The sequence below is a fragment of the Lepidochelys kempii genome, chromosome 3 (genome assembly GCF_965140285.1).
Source record: "Lepidochelys kempii isolate rLepKem1 chromosome 3, rLepKem1.hap1, whole genome shotgun sequence".
Classification (NCBI taxonomy): domain Eukaryota; kingdom Metazoa; phylum Chordata; order Testudines; family Cheloniidae; genus Lepidochelys; species Lepidochelys kempii.
This window is the reverse complement of record NC_136382.1, coordinates 43,524,085-43,537,359: the sequence shown is the minus strand read 5'-3', so window position 1 is coordinate 43,537,359 and position 13,275 is coordinate 43,524,085. Positions and strand designations below refer to the sequence as shown.

Below are 13,275 nucleotides of genomic sequence, written 5' to 3'. Positions count from 1 at the left end.
TTATTTTTAAGGTATGGGATTTTCCTGTTTATTTATATATTCTGTTTTTTTGTCAGCAGAATATAATCTGGAACCATGTGATGATCCTGGCGTTCCTGCCTTCAGTAGAAGAATCGGTTTTTACTTTGGTGTTGGAGACTCCTTAAGCTTTTCTTGCTTTCCTGGCTATCGCTTGGAAGGTGCTAATAAACTTGCCTGCCTGGGTGGTGGCCGTCGTGTATGGAGTGCACCTCTGCCAAGGTGTGTGGGTAGGTGGTCACATGCTTTCATTTCATTCATCAAATCGTTGATAGCACATGGCAGATGTCAGAATAGTGGGCAGAGAAAAAAGCTCTAGAAGTAAATGGACAGATCTCCAAGCTTTATGTACTCATAGGTCAGTCAGAGCTACAATTTTTAGTACTTCATGACCATTGTAGTTAAAGGAGAAAAATAGAAAACAAGCACTTAAGGATGTTTTAAATTCACATTGGGTTTTGGAATAATTATATTTATCAATTAAAATTGTAATACTATAAATCCCAAAGGAATAGTGAGATAAAATGCAAAACAGGTTTCAAAACTCAAGTTTGAACAAGGAATGTATGATTCCTGAACAAAGAATTCATTGTGACAATTGGCAATGGAATACAACTGGAACCGTAGTTGTACTGGGCCAGGTCCTGCCTTTGTAAAGGGATCACTCAGGTGTCAGTGAAGGCAGAATTTGATCAATTATCTTTCAGGGTAAAGAAATAATCACTAGACCTTTGAGTTGAAAAAGCCTCTTATAGAGTCCCCAAATTGACTTTTAAAGTGATTTTCACTTTTTTTTCTTGTTGTGTTTGAAATTTTTTAAAAAGTGCTGCTTTTAAAGCAGCTGTGACTAGAAGCAAAAGGCAAGTGAATAAATAGTTCTTTGTGAGTGATATTAAAAATGGAATTTTTACATGTTCAGATTTGCTTTATATTTGAATTGAAGAGGTACTGTATTTGATTTGTGGGTTGGTTTAATGATATGGTGATTGATAACTTCCCTGCATATACATTGTGAACTGCTAGCAACTGAAGTGAATCTGATCAGTTGCTATTGACATAATGACCCTGAAATGTCAAATACATCCACTCACCTCTGAGTGAATTGGTTTGAGAAGGTTCGTGTTTTTAATGATTTTATTTTATGAAGGGGAAATTCAACTGTAGAGTTTTGTTTTTTGTTTTTTTCTTTTTTTAAAGAGTGTAATACCATATCAGCATAAAGACATAAGATCCCCTCTGGCATGGAAAATCACACCAAAGGGGAAGAACTTAAAACTAAATTTTATCATGATTGACAAGCAGAAGGCTTACTGTGTTAACTTCTCAATGATGCAAAATTAGTGGCATGGCCTGGGTGAAAGGGACCTGAGAGTCATGTGGAGCTTGAGGATATGTGGGAAATCTTAGCTCCAAGCCCTTGAATTTTGGGGCACGTATTAGGAGAAACTATCCTGACCTTCAACATGATTCCCAAGACCTTACCTACTCCCAGGCAGCACGATTAAATCAGTGACTGTGCTGATATTGTCTCACTGCTGCTGGTGGTGCACTATACACCATTTTCAAGAGTGCAAATGAACCTAGGAGAGTATCACACTGCACCCAGTGTTGTTATGCATTTGATTCCTATTCATTTTAAAGGGCAGGGAATTATTCTGTAGTACCTTTCAGATTGGTTATGTGAGCTGAAAAATTAGCTCCTTATTTCTCTATTCTTATTAGAAAGATGACTTTATTAGCTTGGCAATTCTAAAACTATTAATGAGTAACGTTTTCCACTACATTTATCAACATGTTAGAGTATGTCTGGACTCAGACAACAAGAGGCAGTTTCTTTGTTCACAGCTAGAGCCCAACCAAATTCATGGTCCATTTTGGTCAGTTTCACGGTCATAGGATTTTAAAAATCATAAATTTCATGATTCCAGCTAATTAAATCTGAAATTTCATGGTGTTTGTTAGGGGGCTTATTCCTTCACCCACTTACTTCCCTGGTCCTTCTCGCATGAACAGAGAGCAACAATACCCGAAGTCCAAAGGTGCAAACAATTCAATGTTTATTGGGGTGAACTTCTAGCAAGCATGATTCCAGTTTCCTTCCTTAGTATCCTCCTTCCCAGCTCTGACACCACAGAGCCTTACACCTGTGTCCCTGTTCCCATTTCCCCCTTTAGCAAAACATGATTCCAATTTTCTTACCCCCATTCCCTGTTCCCATATCCCCCTTTAGCAAAACATGATTCCAATTTTCTTACCCCCATTCCCTGTTCCCATCTCACACACCCACATGCCCACCCACTCACTTCCTCATTGACTACAGATTATGTAGTAAAACTTGAGTTCTGCTTAACTATAACTTAACCAATCATTTTCCTGAAATTTAACTAACCAATCCTAACATATTGTCCAATTATATCCCACCACCTTAATTAGTTTACACCCAGCAAAATTAATTATACAGCAGACAGGAACAATCACAGAACCAGACAGAGATTATACAGACAAACAATAGCAAAGTGGGAACTACAATGACAAGACAACACAGAAGCGAGGATTTCACATCCCAGCTATTGATAAGTGAGTTCTTGCTAGACAGGATGCTATCAAACTAAGTTTCCTTTTATATTTTCTAGGCACTTCCCTTTCCCTGGAGGTGATAGGAATACAATCCTGTCCTGATAGTGCCTAACAGCCCAATAGCACCTTATTTCAATGTGACTAGTTTGGAATGTGAGGATGTGACTGTTCGCTTCCTAGCTTATGGCTGCCTCTGCTGCTTAGCCAAAGGCCTTAGCCTAAGAACAGGGCCTCAATCTGTCACAGTAAGAGAAGGCCCTTACACCGGCAGACAGTGATTTCTTTCTTTTATACCTCTAGAACTAGCCAAGCGATAAGAATACACCTAAATTCTTAAAGTACAGGCCTTTGCAGACAGGCCTGAATATCTATATCCTAACAGTGTTGTAGTTGTAAAGGAGTCCTGACCCAAAAAGGAGTTGTTTGGGGGGGTCGCAAGGCTATTGTAAGTAGGGTTGTGGTATTTGTACCCTTACTTCTGCACTGCGGCTGGCGGCAGCACTGCCTTCAGAGCTGAGCAGCTGCAGAGCAGCAGCTGCTGGCCGGAAGCCCAGCTCTGAAGGCAGAGCCACTGCCAGAAGGAGCACAGAAGTAACCATGGCATGATATGGTATTGTGGCCCTTACTCCTGTGCTGCTGCTGGTGGGGCGCTAGCTTCAGAGCTGGGTGCCCGGCCAACAGCTACCACTCTCCAGCCGCCCAGTTCTGAAATCAGCGCAGATGTAAGGGTGGCAATACCGTGACCCCTCTAAAATACCTTGTGACCCCCCTGCAGCTCCCTTTTGGGTCAGGACCCTCAATTTGAGAAACACTGGTCCCCTTTGAAATCTGTATAGTTTAGGGTAAAAGCACACAAAAGACCAGATTTCATGGGGGGAGACCAGATTTCACGGTCTGTGATGTGTTTTTTATGGCCATGAATTTGATAGGACCCTACTCATAGCTCCAAGTCCCTTTCAGCCAACTTCTCCTTCTAGGCTTCTCTTGGTTCCATGCTCCCAGTGCTTGTTTAAGTGGTATCTGGTGCATCCTTGCTGCCTTCTCTGTCTGCTTTTCTAGTATTTCTCATGCCTCTGTCAGACACAGGCACATACCCCCTCCACAAAACAATATCCAGTGAAAAAGCCTCCTCCTACATAGTTCCATTTCCTGGTTAGATTTACATGTCCCTTTGTTTTGGTTTGAGACTCTTATTGTTTCTTACATTTATCCTGAATGAAGGGTGCCTGTTACACAGATGCTGGGTTTTTATGTTATCTACAGAATGAAGATTTCTATTTGAATAGTATTTACTTCCATGAAATCATATCAAATTAAAATAGAATATTTATAAAACTGCAACTACTTACCTGACAGCTACATAAGGTAAATACAAAATACCTTATAAATTAATTCCATCCAATGTTTTCAAGCTATAACACAAGTAAAAACCCCAATCCTGTACACCCTTACGTACCTTAGTGGTACTTACTGATGCAAGAAGTTCCGTTAAAGCCATTTCTCTCAAGGATCAGATGGATTAGCATGGGGTGGACCCTTTCCCCTGCTTGGAAACCCATTGGTTTCAAACTGTACCAAGGCATGCTGGTGCGAAGAAAGGTATGGGTGGGTTACCAATATGGGGAAGGGAAATTCCCCCCCTCAGCTCAGCAGGCAACCAGAACTCCAAGGAATGTCTTCCTCCCTACCAGTTTTGCAAAATCATCTGGTAGAGGGCTTTCCCTTCACCCCCTCCCGATTCTTGTGACACACACAGAAAGCAGACCAGAAGTGCAAAGTGCAGGCAATGTGATGTTTGTTCGGATTAGTTTCAAGCAAGTATATCCATAGTTCTGCATGCCAGCAGGGTCTATTAATCAGTGTTCTGTTCCCAGCTCTGACACCTCAGAGCCTTTGCCCTTGTCCCCATTCCCACCTCTGATGCCACAGAGCCTTGCCTGTGTCCCCATTCCCACCTCCTCCTTCTTAGCAGGCCCGAATATACCTGCAATGCATGCCCCTAATCCCACCCCTTACAATTTATGGTCATGTTCTGTTTTGGAGGGTTGTGAGTCTGGGGTCTTTGTCCCACCTCTTTTGTATCCCATGGGAGGGGTAAGGAGTGAAGTTGTGTTTGGACAATGCCAGGCTTTTCTTTGGCTTTTAGTGCTTCTTATGCCTGACCCTCCGTCCCTCCTTGCCCCTCTTAACTGGTTACTTGACCTTGGCTTGAGAGAAGAACCAGGCAGTCTTCCAATGTATGCTCATATATTACACTCCCACCATACTCTGTAACACTTTTAACTCCATTTCTTATTACCCCATCTGCTTGTGGGCAGATGTAACACAGGGTTTCTTTATTCTTTGTTCACACATATTAATAAGGCTATAATAGCATCAAAAAGTCAAACCCAAAATTCTATCCCAGGCTAACAAATAGGCCTATATACTAACTCCATCTTTCCCACTAAGCAGGGGTGAGGGTAGGGGATAGACATTCTTTGGCTAAAGTGCCAAAGAACAATTTTCTATAACAATTGAATTAGCAAAGGAATGCATATATATAATTGCAATATTCAGTGACTGAATATTGATAATAACTGTTAACCCAACATTTCGAAAATATTGTTCACTGTCATATATAACATCATGAGGAATTAATTTAAAGTGTTGAGATAGATGTATTCAAAGTACAACCTACGCAGAATTTTGCACACAGTTTAAGGATACAGAGATTCATGAAATTTATTTGTTGTTTCATTTACATAAGCTTTCTCTTGCTCAGTTGTGTTTATATTCCTAAGTTTACTCATAAGTATATTTTATTAAAATTTTCCTCTGCGTCTGTTGCTTTGTGAAAGCCTTCTTTTTGTTATGTGTAGGCTTTCAGTCATTTACTGTTGGGTGAATTTTAAGTTTCGGGTTCACACTGAAATTAATATTGCTTAGTTTCTACTCTTGGCATATACTGTATGAACTGTTGTATGCACTTATAAAATATTTACTCATGGACTATTTTAATAGAAACTGTACTTTAATGAAAAGTGGATGGATAAAGGTTTTACTTAAAATGTTAGGCATATGAACCAGGCTTCATAAACAACAGTTTTTCATGATAGAATCCCTTTATTTGTTTGAATATATGATGAATGTATTACTCAGCTGTTCGTTCTCCATTTGAATATAAATTTGTTGACCAATGTTGTTTATGGAACACTTATTTTAAAAAAATTATGCAGCCAACATCTTGCAGAACTGAAAACAAAAAAAATTAAGCCATTCAGAAGGTTCTCAGGATGATAGTTTGTGCATTGTCTAAATTTGGTGTTAAACAGCTTCCATATTTTACTTTGTTCTTAGTACTTGTTATGCAGACATTATCTTGTTTTTTTCTTGAACTTAGGAATCAAGGTGCATGACAGCAGTAAATTAAGTAACAGGGGAATTAGTAATTTTTTGTTCTCAGTCTGAACAATTGTATCTTCTGACCTACTGAACCATGAGTATAGTATTCTTAGTTTTTCTGAAAGAACTATTGTCGTTTCCTTTGTATCTCATTCCAATATTCTATTAAATTCAGTCAAAAAAATCCAAGATTTATTCAGCCTGTGGCAAGATTTAGAACTATTGATGTGGAAGAGTAGAATTAACCTGGCTTAGTATCGTGGGATCAACACAGCTAAAACAACTTAGAAGGGAAAAGACATTTTACATGCTTTTCATGTAATCCTTCAGACATTTTCTATCTTAACCTTTTAGGAGGTCTTTTCTTCACTATATTTTTAATGAGGGATTTGCATTTGAAATCTTGACTAATTTCACAGAAAAATTTATATAATCATGTTTTGCATTGCAATTTTTAAAAAAAGTTACAAAGACACCTACAGTTGTTGTAATAATTAAGTATCCAAACTTTGAGTTAGCCATGTGGTTGTGTGATTGGATCTTCTCCTTATTGTGACAAAAACAGGTATCAGTTTCTGGGTCTCATCTCTTACACAGCTTCTGGGTAGAGAACTCATCATGTTGGTCTGTAATGACCCCCCTTAGTTACTTAATAGTAGTTTTTCATGGTTTTAAAGGTCTTTATTATAATGAAATCTGGTTGTTATGATGTATGGCCATGAGGTTAAGATGTGTGAAAATCGTTGAGAATACCTAGTATTCCAGAAGCATGAAGAGGACAGAATAATATTAGACAATATGTATTTTCTTTGCTAATGCGCAGGCACTGGAAAAGTGATTCTGAATTAAAATAAAATTAAGGAAGGTGCCAGCATTTAAAATATTATTTCTCAAGTTCATGTATCCATTTGATGTCCTATTTTCCCCTATGCAGATGTAATTCCTATAGAGAAGAGGAAACTCCACAACTGGTAACTTGGTGTTTCCTACTATTTCTTCTGTTGGGAGGGCAGGATTCCCTAACCATGAAAAAAAATCGGTTCTTCTGCCTCATACCCCACAGCTCACTTGAGATCTACATGGATTTTGCAGGTGCTACCTGAGGCACCAGGTATCCATTTGAGTGCCACTTTCCTTTGCTCTGCCACCCAGACCTATAGGATCCTGTTGTTACCTAAAAAGTACAGCTCCTGCCTTCTAAACTTCTTCCCAGTGAAGGGTTCCACAAGATGAAAGGGAAAACAGCCCAAATTGATGCAGACTCAAGTTTAAATTAACTTGCCATGACTTTTGCCATTATTTTTGTGACTGAAAAATCCAGGAGTCTAGTCAACTCCCCATTCGTCAGTCACCATTCTCCACTCCATTCTAGAAACCAGTGGCATTCATAAGGGCTCAGATAAAATCAGGAGCATGTCACTTATATAGAATTCCCCTGTATCTATGGATGGCAGTTCTTTTTGGTTTGGTTACACTGGAGGAGGATGGGGTCATTTAAAAAAAATAGTTTAGTTAATTGCGGGGGGGAACTAACTAGTGAGGTGTGAGTTTTTTCACACAGAAGAGCTAATAGAAATGAGTAGATAGATTTATAAATAGGTTACACTTTTATTCAGTTCATAGGACAATAATAATATATCTTTCATTAAATCGTTGTACAATATACCCATTCCTAACTGATCACAAAACACTTTACAAACTATGTGCAGAAAACCCCATTTATCGAAACAGTTATATTTGAATCCAACAGAGAAGGAGATAACACAGTCACAGATAAAGCTGATAGAAACATAGCTGTGTGTGCTGTGCTCTCTTTATTGTTCTAGCTGTATAACTGAAACTAACACAAAATTGTGGCTTTGCACTAGGGAGGGGAGAGTGCTAACATTTAAAGGGACAGAACATCACACAAATGCTTGCTTGAATGTCCCTGTTATCTGTTTTTCAATTTCACCCTTGGAAAACTTGCTCAATAGCTTACTCAATAAGAACAACAACCACTTATATGAATATTTTTGATTGCGCCCAAATGTTTCAGACAAACAGGATTGTCTGTGCACAAAAGAATCAGTTCCCACTGATATTGAATCCTGTTGAGTTCGCTACACACTAATGGAGGACAGGAATTAAACACCACCTTATCCTAGTGAACCTGCATTCAGCATTCAGATTGTTTTATATTTTATGTTGTACAAGGTCAGTTAGTTATGTTTTATGTTATGCAAGATCAGTTAAGGCTTCATTTTAAACCTGGTGAAATTAATACTACCTCCATTGTAGTGAAACTTCTGCTTTAAAAGTAATACGGGCTACTTCATTTCGTGACATGCAAAGAGTGACTGATATGGACCTACACATGGAAATACATATTTTTGTGATGGTGCAGTGTGTGAAAAATATCCCCCTGTGTTGTTACTGTAAAACAAGCATGCCTAATAATGGTTCATGCATGAGGATTGATTTTCATAATACACCCACACAATGAAGAGACATGCTTCAATTATTCTGTGTGTGCACAAGAATGTCATTTAGTGAGCCAATGATAAGGGCAAAACAGTTGTTTGTTTGTGTGTGTGTATCTATAAATAAAAATGCAAAAGATTGGGCATCTAATCAACATAATGAACAATACCATGAAGTCACAGGTATATCAACTGAGTTGTGAGGCATGTTGATAATTTCTTTAAGAGAATTTTGAAACACTATAGCATGCTTCTGAGAAACCAATGTCCTATCTGAAATGAGCTAGATATTGTCTGGTTGCCAGATTAAACTAGTGTTGGGGTCTGCTTTACTTTAGACTCTGACGCTATTATTATTATCTGAATTTTGATTTTTTCGAACAAGAAAGGAACACTGTGTTGTGAAAATGTTGGCAATTTTTCTCCAACCAGTTTAATTGTTAATTATATTTATTAACAAGTGTTAATATTAATCTATTCTCATATTACTATTTATTTTATACCACTATAAATGTGAGTAGTATACCACTACTGTGACTAGTACTTTTGTCACCCTTACATTTGCTTATATTACGGTTATATGAGCAAAAATGCCAGAAAGGGTAGACACGCACCCTCTTTTCCCCTTTTTCTTCCCAGCATTCTTTCTCTATGCCTTGGCTGCAACTAAGGGATTGAAACCACAGTTAAATTATCACTGAAATGCACTATCATAGCAAGTACATTACACTTCCATTTCATTTATGTATCCCAATTGACTAATTTTGCTTGTGTCTAAATCATTTGCACTACTGTCTACATGGCCGATGAAGTGAACTCATTTTTTGGTACCGTTTTATGGCCTACATAGAATATTCCTAAAACAGGCTATGGAACAGCACAAAGTTGCTGTTGAAAAGATACACCGACTGGGTGTTACATTATTTCATGTTTAATTAGTGTGACTCCATTATTAAATTGTATTTAGCAGTTTATTTTTAATGAGACATTAATGCTGAATTACAGTGGAATCTTTATGGAGGCACTGTTCATGTCATATTCACATTACTATCACTAATGTATCATGCTTAGTGGGGTTACAATAAATACAACATAAATAATTAATGGTGGGGTGCTAACATAAATTGATAACACTCTCTAATAAGTAGCTCTTCTTTAATAATTTGTTTGGTATTCACTGTAAAATACTTAATTATAATGAATCTATTTTGTCATGTTGTAATGGTGAGTTGCAATTTCATAGGAATTCCAACAAAAGTGACACCCCTGTCAGCCTGAACAGGACTGGAGAATTCCTTGGTATTATCAACCCTTAGGATTTGAGTTTTATATTGTTATTTTTACTTCCCTCACATCATATGATTTGAAAGGCCTTCATCTTTGAGCAATTTGGACCAAATCTGGAAATTCTTATTCATCCATAATTCAGTCCTCAGTCAGACAAAGCTCCCATTTAACTTCTATGGAAGCTGTGCCTTAAGGAAGAAATCTTTAAAAAAAATTTTAAGGATTTGAAACGCGCCCTTGCCCAGCCCAAGGCTGTGCTGCTATATGGAAGAGAGGTTCTGTCAAGATCTATAAGGCTAGAGACAGCTGTTGTCAGATTTAATTTGCCAAATGTTTAGGTAGATTTATGAAGCAAATTATGTGACAAAGTTTAGCAAGGTAACTCAAATGACATTGATTTTATAGCAGTCTTTAATAACCACATCTTATAATTTTGGAATTTTATAAACATGGACAAAATCGTAGGCGGTTTTCAAAATCTTTTTGGGTCAGAGTCTGATTTAATGAAAACAAATGGTGATTTGATCAAGTCATGATCAAAGTCTGAATATATTGGAACCTCAAAATGGTTCTGTATCTGAATGAGAAAAGGAGAAGTAGAAGAAACTAAAGAGATTTCAGTTTTGCAAAATGGAGTGTTAGGATATAGTTTGCAAAAGTAAAACAAGGGTTGATTTGGATAGTGCTCTCGTTTTATCCTAGCCACAAAGTTCAGAGTAAGAGAGGCTAGAGAGCCAGTTGTATGAACGATCCCTGTTTTGACTTGTTTCTAAACAGTAAACTATGCAAAATGTATCATTATTCACATTTTAGCATTTTAAAAAAGTTTTCTTAAGAAGTCAGGAAATGTCATGCATATAAGTCTAGATTGGGGTGGGCAAACTACGGCCCACGGGCCGGATCCAGCCCCTCAGGGCTTTGGATCTGGCCTGCGGGATTGCCCCCTGTGGTGCCGCAGGCCCCTCGCCATTCTCAGAAGCGCCTGGCACCCTGTCCCTGGGGCCCCGGGTAGGGGGGAGGACAGAGGGCTCTGTGTGTTCCGCGGGGAACCGCGGCCAATGGGAGCTTCGGGGGAGGTACCTGGAGGTGTGGCAAGGGCAGCGCGTGGAGCCCTGTGCACCCCCCTCCCTCAGGGGCCACTCAGGGAAGTAGTTCCATCTGCTTCCCGGAGCAGCTCAGTGTGGGGCCACAGCAGGCATGCAGGGAGCCTTCCCTGGCCCCGGTGTGCGCCGCTGCCACCCCGGAGCCACTTTAGGTAAGTGGTTCCGGGCTGGAGCCCGAACCCCTCCTGCACCCCGCCCCCCCAACTCTCTGCCCTAAGCCCCCTGCCTGTACCTCGCACCCCAACCCCCTGCCCTGAGCCCCCTGTCGCACCCCACACCCCTCCTTCCCCCCAACCCCCAGCCCTGAGCTCCCTCCTGCAGTCCGCACCCCTCCTGCATGCCACTCCACAACTCTCTGCCCTAAGCCTCCTCCTTGCACCCCTCCTGCACCCCAACCCCCTGCCCTGAGCACCCTGCTGCACCTTGTACCCCAACTCCCTGCCCTGAGCCCCTTGTCACACCCCTCCTGCACCCCTGCCTTGAGCCCCCTCCTGCACTCTGCAGCCCTCCTGAACCCCAACCCCCTTCCCTGAGTCCCCTCATACACTCCTCCCCCTTCCTCTGCCCCAATCCCTTGCCCTGAGCCCGTTCCTGCACACCACACCCCCTCCCACACCCCGCACCCCAACCCCCTGCTCCAGCCCTGCCTACAATTTCCCCACCCAGATGTGGTCCTCGGCCCCAAAAGTTTGCCCACCCCAGGTCTAGATACTTTATTGACTGGTAATGGAGAAAAAGAGAGCAAAGGTCTGATGCGTCTCTGATCTTTATATTTAAAACAGAAAATTCCATCTATTCTGTAATCCTCTCAGGCCAAAAATGTGACCAGGTTCACCCTGAGGACAAGAGTTGAGGACTGGTATGAGTGACGTCTAGATTTTGAAACCAATCAAGCAAAACCAAAAGCACAACTTTGCTGCTGTGAACACAGTGGAAAAGCTCTTCCCTCAGTCTTGGGCAGGGGTGGTGGTGCAGAGCAGTTATTGGCTTGGGAGCAAGAAATAACTCTGCTCTCACGGGCAACCTTTTTTAACCCCTGTCAGTATGAGGGATCTTCCATGTGCATCCATGTGTGCCTGGGCTTACTGCTGCACACAGCCTTCCAGTCATAAAGGGTCACTGGAGGCCCATTCCAGTCACCAGGAGATCAGTCTCCCCACTCAAACAGGAAAAAGGAAATAGAGAGAAACATATAGGTCAGGTGTACATTCATTCTGTAATGAGTTAGAGATTCTCATTTCAGTGCACACTTTAAATTGAAAGCTTGTTACTCCTCTTTATCTTTCTCTCCTTGGATCTACTTAAAATATTTTCCAGCATTTTGAAACTATGTAAACTATTGTATAAACCTTATTGTTGCAATTTTTACATGAAATGTATTGAGTGTAATTTCAATTTGGATTTTGTTGTTATTGGTAAGTCAGCATTTCAGTTTGAGTGTTCCTGTGAGTATACTTACCATTTTGTTTGTTTTATAGATTTTATACTTATATTCAGAAACTGTTTGATAGTCTTCAAAAACTCATTCTGCCATGGTTTCTTTTATCTATTTCAAGGTGCCAAAATGAAAGAAGAAACAAGTTACTTGTTTAAAGCATGTTTACTTGCCTCCCAAACAAAATAACAAAATTATCATGTTCCAGCCATGCTTTGCTCAGTTCAGGAACAGGAGAAGTTTAAGAACATGACTTTAAACCACCAACTTAATGCTTCCTCCCAGGGCCGGATTAACCCATAGGCTAATAAGGCTATAGCTTTAGGCCCTCCTATTTTTAGGCCCTACTGTAGGCCCTCCATTCCATATTGAAGTAACAGCTGAGCAATAGTAGCGGGGCCATCAGAAAATTTTTGTCTTGTTAGATATTGCTTTGTACAAATTAATCCATCAAGATTGTGAATTCAATTTATAGTTATTGTGATTTTATCTTTGTGGGCTAAGTAAGTGTTTGTGGGCCCAAGCAATACTGAACTTTGTATACAGTAGGCCTACACTGGACAATAGAACCCATGTATAAGAAAGGAGGATGGCAGAAATTGAAGGAGGCCAAAGAAAGAGGGCAACGACAAGATGTAGTGCTGAAAAGTACTCCTTCTCTCCTAACTTTTTTCTCCTACTAAGTCTGGTGGTGAGGAAGTCCAGGCGAATACCAGCCCAAGTGAACCTGCTATACCTGCGCCTGATGAAAGGGAGCAATCTTCTGTGACTTCTCCAGCTGCAGTCTGACCCCACTCCTCTGAAGACTTTCCCAGTGACGGTAATATAAAAATATCCTTCTCCAATGATCCAGGAGAGTAGGGCATGACTTCTCAAGATCTCCTTGCATATTGGACTGAAAAGGGCCAGCAGAAATGCCAGAATCTAGATGCTGACTTTTCGCTGACAAAGCAAGAGTACACCAATTAGAATCGTTACCTGACCAAATCAATATTTGAATATATGAAGC

General features: G+C 40.2%; 1 protein-coding gene across 2 annotated transcripts in view; it reads left to right on the top strand.

Moving 5' to 3' along the window:
• CSMD1 (CUB and Sushi multiple domains 1) overlaps nt 1-13,275 on the top strand; it is a 2,003,711-nt gene that overhangs the window by 1,545,823 nt on the left and 444,613 nt on the right. For both annotated transcript variants that reach the window (XM_073336216.2, XM_073336215.2), the window contains exon 21: nt 60-248. In XM_073336216.2, coding sequence (XP_073192317.1) covers nt 60-248 — 189 coding nt within the window. The remainder of the gene's footprint in view (nt 1-59; nt 249-13,275) is intronic.